This window comes from Drosophila pseudoobscura, chromosome 2 (assembly GCF_009870125.1).
Source record: "Drosophila pseudoobscura strain MV-25-SWS-2005 chromosome 2, UCI_Dpse_MV25, whole genome shotgun sequence".
NCBI classification, from domain to species: Eukaryota; Metazoa; Arthropoda; class Insecta; order Diptera; family Drosophilidae; genus Drosophila; species Drosophila pseudoobscura.
In genome coordinates, this window is record NC_046679.1 from 8,593,374 (window position 1) to 8,613,518 (window position 20,145).

A 20,145-nucleotide genomic window follows, 5' to 3' on the forward strand; every position below is an offset into this window, starting at 1 on the left:
TGAAAAGTTTTTCCCATTGCCAGGCAGCGGCGGCGGCACCCAGCTGCCAGCACCGCTTAGAGGCAGCTCGTCCCATAATTGATGGTCAGCGTTTAACTTAATTGTATGTGGAGAATCTGAGCAGTACGTGCATGTCAGTGGCATGGGGCATGGGGCATAGGGCATGCTGATTGTGTCAAGATTTCATTTCAATTTGCGCCGCGATAAGGCTGTGAGACATAAAAGTAAATTGAAACGGCTGACACTGACGCTGGACGCTGACACTAGAATCAACTGGCCACCTGACCATCGCTGGGTCCTCGTCAGAAGCTCGTCACGCACGTGCAGGTGGAGCAGTTTCAAAAATTTTTAATTGAATTTGCCACTGTCGTTGCGTGTGTGTGTGTGTGTGTGTGTACTCACTGTGCAGCGGTGGCATGTACTCCATTTCCGAGTCACTGTCCGCCATGTCCTTCAGTTGTTCATCTCTCGGTGTGCCGGCAGTTGCAGCATTTGGCGTGGCAAAGGAGTTGGTACGCAGGGCCATTTCCATGGCACGCAGGGCGGGCAGGTTCCTGGGCAATTTGCCATTCTGCAATGGAGCCAAGTGATGGACCATTAAAATTACACATAAATAGATAAGGATAAAAATAAGGACACGTGCCAAGCCATTCTAATTTAGAGCACTCGCTGCGGGAGACATTTCCTAATTGAAGCATTCAACTTGATTACGACTCCGACTCCGACTGCGAGAGAAAGGGACACAGAGAGAGAGAAAGTGTAGCGTTACGACGATCCTGAGACTAATGCCAAGGACACACCGTGCGACAAGTGTCCGTTCATGAAAAAGGATTACACGTAGTAAAACTTCGGAATAGAAACAAATGCCCTAACCTGCTCCTGCAATCCTGTATCCTGTTGTGGAAGCTCTGTCTCTTTTTCCCTTATTTTCTCCTCTTTTTTTTTGTTTTGCTGTAGGTCCAACTAAAAAGCAACGATGTGACGACAACAATAACTACTACTGGGGGAAACAGCAGCCAGAAATCCAATTTCAGCAAGTAGCACGACATAAATTTGTTTTCTCCAACACACACACACAAGCACACACACTCACACACACTGGCGTAGATATGGTATGGGGTATGGCCCATGTCCTGCAAATGAATTCTGTTAATGCAGACATTACTCGAGCATATTAAAAGTCCGAGTGTCCATTTCGTCCGGAATTTTATAGCACACCAAAGGGGGAGGCAGACACCAGGGCTACAAATAGGCACATTTGTTCCCCCAGCACCGCTACCAACCCCCATGTGCTCCCCTCCTCGGCATCAGGCAGGCCAGGACTGCAGCCAATGGCCAATGTAGTTAGCAGACCAGCCATATACGCATATTTGTTTACCTTGCCACGACAATTGCGGTGGCCAGGAGAACACCCAAACACCCGAACCCCAACCCGCAACCCGCAAACGAACCCTAACCGAGAGCCAGAGCAAGCCCCTGGCGAGCCCCTGTCGTCCGGCCGGACATTTACTTTATTTGATGTGGCGAAATGAAAATTGTGACATAAAAGGGACTAAGAACATAATTAAGTAGTGTCCGAATGTGCGAATCTAAAGGAATAAAAAGTGAGCAAACAAACAGCAGAACAACGAGAAAAAAACAGAGGGCAGAATACGGTAAACTATTTGTCGGACTATCCGAATGCTGGGGCCACCGAATGACACTTAAAGGATTTGCCCGGACGGGACTCTAAATATGCTCAGCGTTATGGGATGCTGGCCCCCCAACATCCCCTTCCCATTCCCATTCCGGCCATCGACGGGCCCACAGAGCGTACATTATTTGCTGTCCCCCGTTTCCAGGCCACGTGTCGGCCACAAAGGGTCATGATTAGTTTGTCCAATAAAGAAGATACACACGCCTGGGAAAAAAAGAACACACACACACACACCAATGAAGATGAAAAAGAGAGGAGCGGAAAAAAAACTTAAATATAGAGAGCATTTATGCCCCGCTAAATGGCACTGAAGTTATTTGAAATTTATGAATAGTTATATTTACGATTGAAGGAAGAGGAAAAAGCCCGGGATAATATTCGAAATTAATGATTTCAAGAGGCGCTGTACCATTGGTGGACCATTGCCAAAAAAAAAAGGCACGAAGACAAATGATCCTACAACATTTATACAGCATCCACTTTTGAATTTATACGCAGACTGTGGCCCCAATTGATTCACAGAATATGGATTATGTGGGATTCGTGTTCCAGTTATCCGCCAAATTAAATAACCGTCAAACCGTCAAAGGAAATCTGCAAAGAAATTATATAACTGCTCTGCTTTCTCTCCCTTTCCCCTCCACTCCGCCACATATTTTGTCCAATTTTCCTCCTCCTTTTTGTTCCTCTCAAAAGACGCATATCTCTCCCTCTCTCTCTCTCTCTCGTTCAGGGCCGGCTTTCTGTGTTTTGGTGTTGTGTCGCTGTTGCTGTCTTGGTTTTTGCTTTATTTGTTCATTTTTGAGTATTTGATTTCATTTCTTTCATTTTTTGTTTTTTGCATTTGCATCTCTCTGTGTATGGGTGTGTGTGTGTGTGTGCGTATAGCATAGTGTACAGTTTTTAATAAAACAAATTCAGCGGGCGACGGCCTGCGGCGAACATGGCAGGCAAAATTAAATTATTTCGTTCTTCTGTCCCGATCCGGAGATGAAAGCAGGAGAAAGCAGGCGGTCTGGCTCTGGCCGGACGCAGAACATTTTATTATTTGTTGTTGCCACTGACAGGAAGACGGGTGGTGGCATGGGCATGGTGATGGGTGTGTGTGTGTGTGTGTGAGGGGGGAGAACGGGTACTGGGGGGAATTTGACAGGCCTGTCTGCCAAGTCAAAAGGAACATGACTTGGTCCCCACTCCCCACTCCCCACTCCTATTCCTTGCCCGAAATTGGAGACGTCAAAGTCGGTGTATTGCTTGTAATTTAATGACCAGCAGACCTATCAAGTATGCAAAGAGAGTGTGGGGCTTACTGTTCATTATAAGAGGCTCCAAGGCCTCCCCTCTTTTCTATCCTTTCACGTGACGTGATCCCTTTGGCGATGCGTGTCGCTCTCTCTACATGTGCCACACTTCCGTTTCCTGCTGCATTTCTTTTGCATAATGGACGTTGATTGATGACGCGCCTAGCGACAGGTGAAAGTATATGCTGTAATACATATTTATGAGGCTGGACCGGCGATGGGGGACCGAGGGGCTCGGTCGCATAATTAGTGGCGCGCCGGAGTATGCAATGCAATTTATACGACCACAATGCAGCGCCTCATCGCCGGCGGCGGCGGCGGCTGTTTCGAGGGCAATCGGCAATCTAATGTCATGCAATTTGCCTGGCTGCAGTTGCCATTCCTTCATGCATCCCTCTGCATCTGCCGTTGCAGTTGCATTTGCCCTTCCTGGTGCCTCTGCCTTTGCCACTGCTGTTGCTGTTGCTGTTGCAGTGGGCATTCCTGCCTGCTGCAATGGCTGGGTCGGCCTGCTTTGACAGTTGCCGTTTGCCATTTCGGTATGCAGAGCGGGCCAACAGGCGAGTCCGGACCATAAATTAAGCCTCACATCACTCAGAGCCCAGGCGGAGATGGGGTGCGGATGGATGTTGGTTTGGGAATGGGTATGGGTTCGGGAGCAAGGATGAAGATGAGGATGAAGCCAAACACAAAAGCATGCCAAAGGCATCAATCGGCAAAAGTGCAGTGCAGTAGATAGCATGCAGCTCACACACACACACACACACACAGACACTGCTGCTGCTGCGGAAGTGGGATGGCAGCCAGTGCCGGAAAGACACGCAACATTGCATATTGAGACCACACGTCGTATGAGCAATGCCAAATGTTGCCAGCATATAGGAGACGAGGCTCAGGCAGAGCCAGCGACAGGGCCTAAGATTGCGTCCAAGAGGCAGCAAAACTGGCTGCGACATCGCTCATAATTCCAGTTCCAGCTCCCATCTGCCAGCCCATGGACAGCCCGAACAAACAAACAAATCCCATCCTTCCCTCCTGGATCCGAGGTCCGGGCTTATGGCCTGCTGGCTTATTGCAATATCGGAGGCTCGTGGTTTCTGGTGTGTTCTGCTCTGCTGTTTTATATGCTCATAAAACTTTCAAATTCCATTTCTTATATCAGTTCGGAATGAATTTATTAGCCGCAGCAGGTACGGCACGGCAGAGGAGCCGAGTGCATACATAGTTATGTGCACATTTATCTTCTTATCACTTGCCAGGGCCAAGAGTGCAGCAGCGCAGTCCCAGGACCAGGACCCAGGACCAGGCCCAGGCCCAGCAAGCTGCACTCCGAAGCTGTAAATGTTGTGTATTGGCCGCTTGAGTGGCCACTGGGGATGCTGGGGATGCATGCACCTGGCTATCGTTTCAGCCAGAGTCTTAGCCACCGAGCAGGTATAAATCAAACTGCTCGGGACCAAAGCAATTGGCCAATTATCACGGAAAGTTCTCCATTCTGCCCGGCTTGTCAGGCATTAATTTTCAGCCACAAATATTTGCAGTCCCCCCTGTCGATGGCCAGAGACGGCCATGGGGCCGGGGCCTGGGCCGGTACTTGGGTCGGGGTGGGGTGGAGGGCTATTGGAAATGAACCCAGAACGGCTTAAGCGACGACAGCCACTACAGGCAACAACGGCTGCCATTTAATCGAAGCCAACTAATTGCCCCGTAATTGACAGTTTGACTGTTTGGTAATTTGTTTTTGCATGTTGCGCTGTCAAAAAGTTGTTCCTTTTTTTGCCATGCCCACCCACCGTTGCCGTTGTTGCCGCTTTTGCCGCTATTTCGCCCTCTCGATCTATGTATTTTTCCGGCTGGGCGAGCGCCAAAGCGAATGAGTACGAGACTGCGGCTGATGTGCCCGGGAGACGGACTTTGTTTCGCTCAAAAACAGGAGCTCGGCCATCATCTAACTGGCAGGAAGGCAGCCCAGCCAGGAGTTGGCTTCAGCTACTTTGTGGCTCATATTTGGAAATGCTTTCCATCGCCCAGCATGTTTCTGATTAATTAATTAGTGGTTTTCTTTCTGAACTGAAAATGTATCTGATCTTTAATGCTTAAAGAGGGTGATATCAGAGACACTCACACCATCACAGAGCACTGCTCAATGGAGGCACTCAATTTCGGCCATGAAACCAAATATTCAGCGCCTAATTTATGTAAAAGGCAAATAAATCAATTAATGTCAAACAACCTGTGAACCAGAGCCCAATGAACGATGGAGAAAAGATATGCGGACCTAGGCCCCATCCCCCGAGCATCGCTGGAACTAGACGAGGGGTTCCCCCTTGCTGGAATAATAATAATTAGAGACCGACTGACATTTTTAGGCAGGCAGGCAGGCTGGCAGGCAAATATAATTAATTACGTACCACAGAATACTCGTACAAGCCAACACAATAGAAATTTATAGAGCCGTGCCACGAGTCGGCTCCATTCAGTAGTTTAGCAAAAGAAAACTTTGCCCCTTGTGCTGGCTGCTGGCTGATGGTGTGTCGTTCGGTATTTTCAAATGTTGTGCTACACAAACATACGCCCAAAATAATGAGTTGGAAGGGAGCGGACGGAGATCCAATACCAAGAAACCGGCAACAACAACTCCAATCAATTATACGGCCAATTAAATGCCGAAAAAGCAACGGAAATACCCAGAAATATAATGGACTGGAATCCAGACCGGCCACAGCCCCAGCCTCAGCCACAGTCCTGCAGAGTCGGCTGGGGGGAGGGTGGGGTAGCCCCAAGCGTGACCCACCGCCAGAACCCAGAGACTCGTGGCTGCAATTTATTTTACGTTGTACTGAAGACATTTTTATTTGTTATTGAAAATAAAGATGCTCGTGCACGTTGCCAAAGTTAAACAAAACAAAACAAGCCGGAACACGGCCCCTCAAGGAATGACAACGTAACGAGTCTGCCAGTCCGGGTTGGACCTCAATTGGGCAGAGGAAGGGGAGTGGTAGCTGTGTGGCAGGGAGGTACCAGGTGAGTGACAGACAGCCGCTTTGTCAAAGCTACCACAAAACACTAATTTAATGAAGCAATGAAATGACCATCTGCGAGACTCCTGGCGTTTCGGTGAGTTTCTCGTTAGTTACGGCCATCCGAACGACATGCAAATTAATTGACCAACAAAATGCAACGAAATGAAACAAACAACTCACATGGTTCGGCCAGTCATTAGGAGCAGCTCAGGATGAAACTTGAGTCTCTTTTTCCCCATCTCTCCACCCCACCACCCACCACCCACTCTCCATAACGCCACTCGGTGCAACTTTCGAGCTGCTGTTTGCAGTGGTCCCAGCATACTAATATCCCACTCATCGGCATCGCTTTCGTTGCAGCTCCTCCTCGATGGCTTAGAAGCAGCACTGTGGCACAGGTAATGTTATCCTTGATATTTGCCATTGAATAAATTTCAAAATAAGCCTTGCAGGAATATTTGGATAATATTTTACAGTCACAAAAGAGAACCGAAAACAGAAAAGGCGAAAGTCCAAGAACAAAATTTGCAGAATATAATATACATATATCCCATAAAATATCCATATATATTTATACTGTGAACAGACGAGCTATAATCTATAAGGAAACCAGACGAATAAACCCTCGAAAAATTCGTTTGACATCATGAATTGGCCCTTATTTCTAGTCTTTCAGGAATATCTCTCAGGAATTCTCTCAGTGCACTGTTCATACAGACATTGATAGTTATTTCGGACAGTCCACTTCACATATGCAACATTCAAGCTATCCATAACAGCACACACAACTTGTGGCAACTCCAAACCCCACCTGACACACGGCAGCTTCTTGTTACGGGCCATTATTGTTTTTCGATGCAATGCAATTAAATTACAATTCAAGAGGAATGCTTGCCATATGCCAAGTGCCAAGGCTCGAAGCTGCCAGGCTTTTATTTAAACAATGCGAAGGCATTTCAATTACGCCGAAGACAAGTGGGCCGGCACTAGAGGGACGGCATTTATCATTTATATCATTGATCATCTGGCCGAGGTGGTGCCTGGGTCTGGGCCCCAATATGAATCAACGCCTTTTGCGCAAATTGCTCAGTTAACCAGAATGATTGATTCAATAAACACTAAATCTGTGCGGCAGTGATTTTCTCACTAGATATGCAGATTATGCACACTCGAAATATTTAACATAATTCACTCGATGATTCTAAGCAGACCTCGGCACACAAGTTAAATTCTATAAATTCTATGATATAATTGCCGCAATGAAGTATGCAGCAGTGCTGGGCAGATTACTCGGTTTTATTAATTGATTGAACACTCGAAGAGAACAGAGTTATACCTTTGAAGGGACAATGTTTGGATTACATAGTACACATGTTTCATTCTTTTGGCTGGATTTTTGCTAACAAAGTTGCCTCCAGAGTGCCTCCTGCTGCTGCTCCTGAATGCCTCTAATTTGACAGCCGTGTGGTGGCCTGGCCTGGGCCCGGCATTGTTGTTGTTTCGCTTACGTGGTGTCTGTCTATCTTTGCCAGTGACACGGCAGAACACAACAAAACACGACACGAAATGCCACGCCCCCCTTGGACAGCGGGCCGCACGAGCGATTTCCTTCTGCTCCAGATTTCGGTAAAACATTTTCTTTGTGTCAGTTGAGGTTGAATTTTATTGTGTTACAACAGAGTTTGGATCAGAGCCGCTCTTCCCACGCTCTCTATATCTGCTCAATCCTTGCACTTTTTTCCCCACAGCCACAGCCGGCCCGGCCCGGCCCGGCGTCCCTGTGCGGTATTTGGGGATTTGCCCTGACAGCCAGTTTGAAATTGCAACTGTCAATTGCATTTAATTCGCGCTGTTCCAGGCGGTTTGACCTTAGCAAGAAACCACACAGGCAACACAACAGCAAAAAAAAAATAGAAGAAAAAAGAAAGTGTAGAACAGAGCGGAGACAGAGACTGGGAATAGTAGAACAAGTTAACGCTAAATTAAATTAGGACTGAAAAGAGTTTAAAAGGGATGGCTGTATGGCCGTGGAAAATTCACAGCATTTATCCAGTGGCCGTAGTATCAAGTGTACGTACGCCTCGCGGGCCGCCCATTGAAAGTGAAGCGGCTGACAGCGTTTACACTTTCAAAGGATCTGCCCCCGCCCCGGCCGCCGCCCCGCCCACGTCCACGTGCACGTCCGTGCCGGTGCCTGTCGAGTGTCGCGCAAAATAAACCGTTGGAATGGAAACGCAAAAAAGAGCTTTTGCACGGCTGCTTTTGAAATTTGGCGCCCTCGCATACAGAGCCACATCGTCACTGAGAAACAAAGAAGCACTTGACGGGGCTCACACGCAAACACACACAGACACACACCACTCGCACACAGATACTCGGTATGGCATTGTGGTAAAAGCTTTCAAGTGGCAACAGCAAAGGCAAGAAGAGAGAGGCTGCTGGGGCAGCTGATGCTGCTGCCGGGCTCCTTTGTATCTGCAGGACGATGATTGAGAGAGCTCAGTGCGTGGCACACTCGCACTTTAACACACACACACACACACACACACGGACAGGGATACGGACACGGCCACGGACAGTCGGATGCGGTGAAATTCGAGCCATTCTTCAACAGCAATAACGCCACCTCGCGGCCAGTCCGCAGATTAAATTAACAGCGCTGTGGCTGTGGCTCTCGCTGTGTCTGTGTCTGTGGCCCCAAGATGCTGTTTGGTGAGATCAGCAGCTATGGATGTTGGGGATTGCCCTTGGGAGCAGTGAAGCATTTACAGGCTCTGTGGAGCTCTGTGAATGGCGAGAAAGTCACCACAGTAGCGGAGCTGTGCGACTGTTAAGGCCATGAGTGTGCCACAATGGGGGGCAGGCAGCTTTCTGCAGCACTCAGTGGTGCTAACCCCCAAGCACCAAGCAGCAAGCGCAGTTCTGATTTGGATTGCGCTTTTGGCATCGGTTTTTCTGCGTCTTCAAATGCCTTTTGCTTTTGCCTTTTTTGTCTTTGCCGCTGAAATGCTGCCATGCTGCCATGCTGCCATGCTGCCATGCTGCTGTCCAATTTACCAGTTTGACTGTCAACGGTTTCCTTCGACTCTTTTCGCCTGTCGCTGGCTGGCCACAAGGCAGTCCTTTGATATTGCATCCTTTGGTGCGGCTATCAAATTTCTTCTGTTTCTGAAGAAACAGAAACAGCAACGATGTTGCAGCCTTGCTGCCTCCTGAACAAGGACATGCCCATGCCCGGCTTTCATTTCATCTCGTTCCCATTTCTTTAAGAAAAATAATGACAGCATCAGCATCGGTTGCAGATACTTTTTACAGATACTTCCCAATGGCTTCCCAATGAAGTCAACGCATTTTGTATGGACCTCCCACCGCCCAGAAGAGTCACATCTTTCCGGCCCTCGGAATATGCTGTTCCCTTTGTGTGTCGTGTCTGCTTTTTGTTGGCGCGTTAACGCGGTATATGAAATATGAATTCACTTACGCATCACTCCTGGCTCCTGACTCCTGCCCCACCCCACCCCAGGTCCATTAAGCCACGATTCCCCACACCCAACCGATGGATTCTCTAGGACCTCTGGCCTCTCCCTTTCTGCACTGGCAACAGTGTCTCCTTTTTTTTTCCTCCTTTCAACAGACCATCCAAATTGGTGATGTTGTACGGGGGTCGACTCGTTCTCCATTTTGCCTTTTTCTGATTCTGGGAATGCTTTTTGGCAGCCCCTTGCCCACGATCGGGCACAAAAAAAAACAAACAAAAAAGTGTCGAATGAGTGCGAAGTGCCCGAGCTGTTTTTATCGCGCAGCCAAATGTACTTTCTGCTGGCAAAAACCAAAAAGGAAGTGACAAGACACTCCAAAGAGCACCCCGAAGCACCCAGAATCGCGTTATTGGCAAATGATGAGAAATTGCAAATCAGAAACTACTTCTGTGAGTGAGAAAAGTAAATATTGGAGATTGTATGAAACCAAGGCTTTAAACATTGATTAGTCGTTGAGGAAACGCTTTTTGTCGAAATTATATTATTTTCTTGGCTGTGTGATGGAGTATAATGTTGAATGAGGAATGAACACGTCTCAATATATCTGGAATTAATTTAGACGTCAATGGAGGCTCTCTGAGGTTCTCTAGGTTCTCTGAGACCTCAATTAGAATAACTATACATATAATAACTATATATTAAATTTGTGGTGAAAATGGATGTGTGTAACATCCAGAAGGAATCGTTTCCGACCCCATAAAGTATATATATTCTTGATCAGCATCAATAGCCGAGTCCATTAAGCCATGTCTGTCTGTCCGTCCGTCCGTCAGTCCGTCCCTATCAGCGCCTAGTGCTCAAAGACTATAAAAGCTGGAGCAACGACATTTTGTATCCGAATTTCTGTGATATGTGCACTGTTAACTTCAAAGTTTGAAAACTGTTAGCGCCGTCTGGTGGAGAAGATCCATAATGACTAAGTATCGGGTATACATGTAGAGTTGCGGTTGTCGCAGCAACTCACAACGTTCTCCCTCGTTTTGTACGAGTAGATCACTTCCTCATACTTTGAACTTGCAATATACCACCAAAACCCTTTTTAAAAGTTCAACAAATGTCTATAATTTTTAAGGTTTTTTTCCCCAAACTTTTCCTTTTTCTGCATTGTTTTTTCAGCCACTTTGACTGCCACAGTTACTTTGTCCCCGTTACTATATCATAAGTAAAGCCTTTCGTTTCCAAGAAGTGGGATTATCTAAGAGATTTTGACAGTACACCTCAAAGAGAACCAGCTCAAAGTTTAGGTAGCTTTAAGCCCCCATCTACACCACATGAGAAACATTAAAAAAAAACATTCGAAAGCATCAACAGACAGAGACAGAGACAGAGAGAACGACTCGAACTCTAACACCGAAATCCGCTTTGAAATACTCCGTAAGTGCACATGGAATATGAGCAGAACAATTATTAGATGGCAACCAACTGTTTTTCCAGTATAATGCTTTGGGGCGGGTCAAGTGGGAGAGAGGAGAAGCACCGAAGCCTCAAGTGATTTGAAATGCAGCAGCAGCCAGAAGCAACAGTCGGGTAAACTTTCCAATGCAGGCCCGGGGGCAGGCATCAAAATCATTGTGGATTTACCCGGACACACACACACACAAACACACAGAGAGATGGAGAAATGGAGAAACGGAGAGAAGATAGGACACATAGCTACCACTCATGTGTGGGGGAGTACATTATAACAATGGGCTAGTACAAACATTAAAGAGAGTACATAAAATGCTTTCTTTGTGCATGATAGGGCGCTCGGTTTTCCGGAAACACACGGAGGAACAAATGAAAGCGAATGCCGAGGCGAGGCAAAGTATTGTTAAGGTCTAGAAAGACCGCAACACACGGATACAAACACTCGAAAGTATGCCAAAAACAGAGCATCTTTGGGATATATTAGATATGGACAGACGGGACGGACTGTCGAAAAAAAAAAACGAAATTTATTTCATGAAAGATTTAACATACAAATGTGCAGGATAAAGACGAGTCCTGCCCATGAGAACGCTTTGCACAACGAGTTGGGCGAGTCTCTTCTCGTAAATAAAACTACTTAAGCACATGTGAATGAACAGCATTAAGGATGCGAGAGACTGTGATGTGCATTTTGCTTACGTTTATTTCAAATGTAAAACATATTTCACTTCAGCAGCAGGAGCATACGAGAGACTCACAAAGAGGGACAGCATGGAGGATGGCAGTGGTCTTGTCATCAGAAATATGAAACGAAAATTGCTGGTAGCAAACTTATGAATTTTTATATTGTAATCTAGCAAGGCAGCCCCTCTCCACATAAAGAAAGACATTGAGAGTGACCACTCGGCAGCAGGAAGCTCTACGCTCTCCCACAAACATGGACAGGAAACGGATGTCGTAGCGTTGACGTCGCGCATTTGTGTGTGTTTGTGTCTGTGCGCAATTGTTGGTGTTGCAGATTCTTAATCAGAACCAACTTATCTGGTATGCACAAGCAGAACAGCAGAGCAGCAGAGGGCTATCAAATGAACGAATCGTTGGACACGGCCAAGAAAAGCAAACCGACGGCAGACACTGCTATCTGCTTGTCCTTGCACCGGACTCGGTGAGCCTTTACCTGAAACCTGAAATCTGAAATCTGCAGGACAGCAACGTAATTTAAACAGCACGTTCTGCATGTCGCTGGCCAGCAGTGGAGAGAGAGCGAGCCAAAGCCCCAATCCAATCCTCAAGTCCAGCTCACTTTTTAGCCTGTTCTTTGCTGCTCCCTGTCGCTCCTTGTCGTGCCTCTATACTTTCTTGTTGTGTCCTGCGCTTCTTTACTCATATTAAATGCAAAAGTCATTGAGCGCAGGACAACACCGGAGAGAGGGAAGGGAGAAAGAGCTTGTGGCAGTGCCAGTGGCAGAGGTAGAGATGGAGGCGCCACGACTACAAAAAGACCAAGTTTATTTCCACATCCTTGGACATGAGTTTGCTGTAAAATTTCGTGTTGATGATCTTACTAGGTTATGCATTAGTTTTTCCGTGCTTGGCCGAATCTCGCCGTGCTCCATCAGCTCCACCCCTCTCCCTCTCTGCAGTGCTTAAGCCCCTACCTCCTGTGCTTTCACTTCCGCTTGTACTTTTCGGATTTGCCCCTCGCCAGTAGCTTTGATTTTTTGTGTCCTGTCGCTGCGCTAAATCTCACCGACATGCATGCAGATGCTCCGTGAAGAGTGCCCCTGCAGTTGATGTTGCTTGTCTTTTATGTTTATGTAAATTGGAGTTTGGCAGTGCTGCCGGAGCACCAGAGCACGCCCATAAATATTTAGTATACGTGGCATTGTCCGTGCCTCTGTTGCGACAAACAAATTGCATCATTTTACAGGCCCCGAGCGGATCAGAGCAGAGCTATTGACTAAGTGCTGCTTAGGACTCACCCTCTGGTATGCGTCGATAGCCGTTGCAGCGACGGACTTCAAGGTCTGGACACTCCGAGGCAGCGGCGGTAGCGGCGGCAGTGGCGGCGTCGGCATTGGAGCACGGATTGGCTTCTGACAGGGAAGGATGTGCGTCTGATACGGAGGCAGCGGGGGCTGTCCAATCATCTGCTGGTAGTTTCTGATCGGAGGCGGTGGCTGTGGTGGTGGCGGCGCTGGTTTCACCTGGATCAGGGGCTTGAAATCTTCTGGAGCTGCACAGGGAGGCGGATACGGCATATGCGGCTGTTGCATGGGCATCATGAAGGGAAGAAAGATCATTGGTTGGGCCGGCTGTGCAGGGTGAGAGCTATTGCTGCATGGTTGCAGCTTGCAGGTCTCATTTCCCCTGCAATTCGTGTGGCAGTGCTGCACTGCATCCGGCAGGGGATTGCTCACGTATGTGTTGGAGGTTGTTGTCGTTGTAGTTTCGGGCACATGCGGAACCAGGCAATTTCCATACCCGTAGCCTGCAGCAGGTGTGGCAGGAAGCTGCTGCATTTGCTGGGTGGTTGTCGTCTGCTGCAAGGTCGTGATGCAGCTAACTTGTTGCTGCTGCTGCTGCTGTTGATTCGAGTAGAGTGGTGGCGGCGGCGGCGGCTGTTGGTGATGCTGGAAGAGCGGAGGCGGCGGCTGCTGGTGCTGCAGCCGGGGCTCGGGCAAGTGCTCATAGCTCTGCTTGCAGCAGCGGCAGTCCTGGCAGCAACCAGACGCAGGCGGCGGCTGGCTACTCCCGTTTCCGCAGCAATTCTTGCTGCTCGATGAGGAGGACATGGCATAGGGCTGGCTGCCTGTTCTCGAGGCAGCGGCGTAGTTTAGTAGCTTCGGCGCCTTGCCCGTCGACGGAGGGGCCTGCCACTGGAGGGCGCACGGCAGGATCCCCACAAAGCCAAGTCCCGCAGCGGGACTGGCCGAATTTCCGTTGGACAGGTTGGCTATCTTTCCCGCCACAAGACCCTCAAGTTAACTGAAAAGAGAGAACACTCTTATAATAACATCGACATCTGTTGCTACATTGATTTTTTAAAAGCCAAGAAAATTTGTGGGGCGCCTCTCTGTCTTCGCCTACCCTTGACTTTTTATATAATTTATGATTTGTGAGAACAGAGGGAGAGGGAGCTGCTGTCAGTACGCTTGATTACAATTTTCGCCTTATTAAAACAATTTTACAAAAACAATGTCGAGCCTTCGTTTCTCCGATTTACCCTCTCTCCCCCTCGCGCTCTCAGCACGCCCTTCAGCAAATTAAAACATCTTTACATATCGCTGTTTTTGCTGTTGTTGTTTTTAGCTGGTTTTCCGTTTTCCATTCTCCATTCTCAGTTCTCCGTTTTCTCTTTTCCGGCTGCTGCTTGTTGCTTACTTACCAAGTCGCCCATCGCCCACGCTGCTCCCGCCCTGAGACAAGGGGAGGGGCTGACACTCGTTAGAGGCTTTCAGAAATCACTCAAAGTTTGTCAAGAACGAGAAAACCAATTTTTCAGCTGAGTGCATTTTAATTTCGTATACGCCCCGTGTGCGCCTGTTGAGTTCTCTGTGCAGTTCCATGGCCCATGGGCGGGGCGATAGGACCGACAGCGACAGGCAGGGTTGTACGAGTGTGCCCCGAGCCCCGGCCATGCTGTGCGTAGAAAAAGTTTACTTTTCATTGCAACACGCTTGAAATGGCAACTTGGACAAACAGCACCGACAGTAGCAACAATAACACCACCACCACCAGCAGCAGCAGAGCCCGAAAAAGTTTCCAGTTCTGTTCCCCATTCAGGCAGGCAGGCTCCCTTTGAAGCCCCCTGCAAATGCAAGAAAAATTGGCTACGCCTTGGCCTCTCTACCTCTACCCCTTGGCTTCTCTGACCAATTTGCATGCCTCTGTCCACACTCCATTGTTGACTTCTGCGTCCGTCCATCCATCCTTCCGTCTGGCCTACGTGCACGCATTTTGGCCAGAAACGAATCTTTCGAGCAGAGCAAACAATAGAATTTTAAATGTGACAAAACAGGTACACAGGGTGCAGGAACAATACACCTGTCCAGCCATGGTTCCCATTACCTCGAGGCGCATTTCTCCAGATAGAATATTGCATCAGAGGGGGCCTGCAGAGGACTGATGCCAGTGGGCCATGGCTAATTGTCAAAATGCCTAGCTGGAACAGGAGCAGGAACCTCATCTTCCAAATAGATTCAGTCCGGATCAGATATCAATCACATACTTGACTGCAATTTTCAACATGGAAATTAGAAGAGGGTTTTCCATTAGCAGCGATTTCCAATCAATTATTTCAGTGCCAGCTATGGGTATAGGAAATTTGTGCAACAATATCTATTGTCTATTATTCCCATAATTCAATAAAGGCATTCGGATGGACGTGTGTCGCTTTTGTCTTGTAGTTTCTGAGGCTGAGGAAACTTTCATAAATTCTAAAAATAAGATTATAATAACAACAAAAATATAAGCTGCAGAGAAATTAAATTATTTATTGCAATCACCCTAAAACCATTATCTTAAGAATTCCAAAAAAAAAACTGTTAAACCCCTCGATTCAGGTGATCCAAAATTAAAATGCTTCAAAATTTCCCCTTTTTTGGCAGTCAAGCAAGAGAACTATTTTCCATATAAAATAACCATAATTCCATAAATACTTTGTCCGCATAATGAAAAATATTTGCACAACTCAAGATCAAAAGTTTGGTGGCAGTGCCACAGAATAGTTTAGTTTCCGAAGACGACAAAGAAACACGGAATAAGTTCGTGACTCCTTCGGAAGATTAAGATGCCAGAAAGACACAAACTTTTGCTCTTTGGCAACAATTTGTTGCAGCAATCGTGTTCAATTTAAATCTTTGGGTATTGTATCTAATACATAAGTACTACGACGACGAGGAGTTACGAATTTTGTGGCCTTGGAGCTTAATTACAAAACCGAATTGGGGTTTAGTCCCAAAAACGTAATCCCCTGGCAAGGACATTCACAAACAGTTGAAGTCCTTTGAAAGTATTTATCATTGTTGTTTCTGCTGCTGCTGCTTTTGAGATACAGTCGGTTGGGCGTAAGGCCGAAAGTACAAAGAAACTTGTAAAAAGAATTTGGTAGCATCAAAGCAAAAATTTTTAATGAATTTCTTTGCCGGCCAGCGGCCGTAAGCCCCAAAAAACGCACTACACGCAAATGCAAAAAGGCGCAAAAAGGACCAACGCCCCGCCCCCAGAGTGGGGTGGGTGGTTGGTTGAGGATGCAGGGTCAAAGGTCCAGCTGCTGTTGATGGTGGTAGTGGCACTGCTACTGCTACTGCTACTGATGCTCTAGCTCTGGCTCTGGCTCTGGGTCCACTTCATCTTCCCTTTGCCAGTGGCTCGGAAATCGTGCTGCTGCTCGTTGGTGGCCTTAATTAAATTTAAATATTTTATCACCGAAAAATTGCCAGGCGGCAGCCAGCAACTGCGCAACAACAACAACAACAACACCAGCAACGGCAGCAACAGCAGCAGCAACAAAACCAAGGGGCACATGAAAAGGGTGCCAAAGTGTTGGTCCTTTATGGGAGTATGTGTTTGTGTGTGTGTCCCTGTGTATTTGTGTGGGTGTGGGTGTGCGAGTGCAGACAGCCAAAAAATACTGATGTGGGTGTATTTTTCATTATTTGCCAAGCGCTGCAACTTTTTGCCCCATGTCCCTGGCCAAGCCCCAGCCTCATCCTGTCCCTCGTCCTCGTCCTTTGCCATTGCCACACTTCATATTCAATTGTGTTGAATAATTGCCATACGGTTTTTTGACCAACGGTTTTTGACACTTTCCTAAAAGGACACACGCGCTCCGCTCTCAAGTACCGCCATCGCCATCGCCACCACCATGACTCGACTCCACTCACCAGACCGCCCTCATGCCACATTTGAAGTTCGTTTTCCCTTTTTTTTGGGTTATTTTTGACTAGGGGTTCCACTGCCGGGCAAAAAGTGAGCAAAACACTTCAGCAGCATTGGGGAGGGACTCGAGAACTCGGGACCTCTGGACAACAACAATTATAAGGACGGCAAAAAACAGGAAAACAGAAAACAAAACATGCCAAAAGCGTTTTTTGAAATATCTTTGTAAATATTTAAAATGCTCTGTACATGCGGGCGCTTCAATCAAACTGAATTGCCAATGGGTGGAGGTGAAGAAGGAGGTGGAGGTGAAAAAGGGACCGTTGATAGTGGGAGGATTGGCGGGCTGGCTGGTTGGATGCTTGGTTGGGACCAGAGACCAAGGCCATTGTGTTTAAGCGCTCACTCTTCTGGTTGGAGAGTGTGGGTGTGGGTGGACACAAGTTTTAAATAGTTTTTGTTGGCAAATGTCAAAATGCAATTTGATATTCATAAATTAATGAACCGCCCCTGCAACAAAAAATCTCTCCTGGATTATAAAGTTTTTACATAAATTATGGGGACGAGCTTTGGGATCGAAAGGAGTGTGGTGTGCCACCCGAAGGGTTGTGATTTAAATCTGGTATTTAAATATGTAATCCCGAAACTTATTATAAATGCATTAGCAATGAGCTTGAAATTAGAAATTCCTTTCGAATTCCATTCGAACATACACATAGTACAATAAAACATGGGATTTCATTCAGCACAACGCAGGACACTCAATTTGAAGTTTAATTACTTTTTGTTTTTTATTTCGAGTAAGAACTTTTATCCATCAATGTCTTGAAATACATGAACTATGTTACATATGTTTATAATAGATGTACATATGTATGTATGTAAACAAGATCTTTTCATCCCAAAAACAAATTGCACTTTGTAGGACTGGATGATAAAAGAGTACAGGGGTATATTAGATTTAAGTCCCAGATGAAAGCGTCTCCCACTCTATAAAGTATATATATTGTTGATCAGCATCAATAGCCGAGTCGATATAGCCATTTCTGTCTCTCTATCTATCCGTCTGTAGATTTACCCCATGTGATCATTATTACGGCCAGAAGGAAAAAATGACATTTCACACGCCTTCAACGCGCTTATTCGTTTTCTATCTCTCTCTCTCTCTCATACGCTCTTCCTCGTGCAGTGTGCGCGCTTTGGCGGAGAGGAGCCAGATAGCCACACACATACTAGCTGAGTATCGGGTATAAGTTCACACGGGCCAGCTGGCATTCTCAGCTTTGGTATATATGTATAAGTAAATAGCTCCCAATTACTATGCCATTCAAAATTTTAAAAATGGATTTTACTTTCTATAAATCATGAATTTAATTAGAGTTCAGCTGATGGTGATGTGTGTTCTGTAAAAAATTGTCCAATTGCCTGTCTACAAAGAGGCCTGAAAAGTTTCTTTAACCAAAGCTTATCGTTGTTGTACTCTTTCCCCTTGCTGCTGATATTCCCTACCATTTCTTTTGTGGAAATCTAATATAAATCATTTAAAAACTATCTCTCTGTTATATAAAAAAAAGAGCCTGGTTTATCAAAGAAAAAATATATTGACTTCATTGCAATCGAATCAATCAGATACGTATTGCTAGTTTTAATCTTAATAATTTGCATACATTTCTGGTTACAATCATGTTTAGTTTTTTCACATAATGGCATCCTCTTTATATAGAGGATCTTTCTGTGCTGAAACTATCTACACATGCGCTCTACCTCTAGTACTCTGGCCCTCAAATGGCGGATGGCGTGTTTGTGGCTGTAGCAGCTGTGGCAAAACCTAAACAAGGTCAACAACAGAAGCACAACACAACACAGCGCTGAGAGAGAGAAGGAGAGCCAATGCATGGCATGCAGATGGGGCTGGAGGGGCAACTACTCACACTCTCTGGAATGCAGCGCTGCTTCTGGGCCGTGGCCGAAGCTGCTCTGAGTCTCAGCCGACACCAATACAGGGAGACACGCAAACACACTGTGTGGCACAGGCACAAGGCCGGCTCTCGGCAGCCGGCTGTGGGGTTGCCGTTGCCCCACTTTGGGTTGTATCGAATTTTATGCTTCCGCCTTGGCGAGGCACACAACAAAACTCGCGGCTCGGAGAGGCAACCAAACAAACGAAACAGAGAAAATACACCGAGAGGAGGGCCGGAGAGGCACGTGACACACGAAGAGTTACGCACAAGAATCACTGACGTTCGAGGACAATTGCTTGAGATGTCAAACGATGACTTGTTAGCTGAAAGCAGCGCCTCGTGTCGACGAATTAACACTGAAGAGCCAAGTCGGCGGCAATCGGCGTCCACCGGCAGCAGTGGAAGCAGCAGCAGCAGAAGTGGCAGTGGCAGTAGCAGAGCTGCACCACCACCGAAAAAAAACGGAGACCCATCGTACATACACACACACACACACACACAGGCACTCATAGTACGTCCAATGCAGGACACGCAAGGCGAGCCAACCCAAGCAACCGGGTCAGTCGGAGGAAGGGTGCTTCAAAGGCTCGCTCTGTGGTTGACATTATCGCATGCAACTAAATCACAGATACTCGCACACACACACACACATGGATGCAGGTTCCTTACCACGTCAATGCTTTGAATCGTTCTCATACCCCGCAACCAGCGTCGCGCCGCCCTTCGTGCGCTCATTCGCTCGTGCAACGCGGCGTATGAGTAACAATGGAATATAAACGCACACACAAAGAGACGCTCACCCATACACTCACATCTGAGAGTGTCACGTCCTGCGCCGCACTCGTCCCCCCCATAAACGCCATTTATGGCATTTGATATGCTAATTTACACATATTCATGGAAAGACAGACGGACCGACAGACAGGCAGCCAGCCGAGAGAGAGAGCTAGAACATAGAGCAGGGAAAGCAACCACCAGAACACGACGAGCAGTCCAAGGTTTCAACATCTGTGCTCGTCTTCGTCCTGGCTGCCAGTACGAGTATCTCTCAGGTCGGACTTCCAGAGCTATGTGCTCTCTGTTTTGATGGCTCTTCGGCAGGCTGTGAAGTGCCACTAGTTTAGTCGGTGGATGAGCTACACTCGGCTCTGAGATTATTGAATGCACGCTGCGATCTATCTATCTGTCGTCCATAACTCGCCACTTATTTCTTAATAATCATGTTCCCAATTGTAAACCTAATACCATTTCAAATCACTTTAGAAATATATTTTCTCAGAACTGATGGATATTTAAACTGATTTTTTAACTTCATATCCTTTGGTAAAACAC

The 20,145-nt window shown here is 46.9% G+C and overlaps 1 protein-coding gene across 1 annotated transcript; it reads right to left on the reverse strand.

Annotated features, from left to right (window-relative positions):
* Positions 1–183: 183 nt before the first annotated feature.
* LOC6897043 (WAS/WASL-interacting protein family member 3-like) lies at positions 184–14,369 on the reverse strand. The gene is made up of 4 exons (XM_033377227.1): positions 14,358–14,369; positions 12,952–13,947; positions 403–571; positions 184–209 (listed from the first exon to the last, which is right to left on the reverse strand). Exons 1-4 carry the CDS (start codon positions 14,367–14,369, stop codon positions 184–186), a joined length of 1,203 nt encoding a protein of 400 aa, XP_033233118.1.
* Between the last annotated feature and the right edge of the window lie 5,776 nt (positions 14,370–20,145).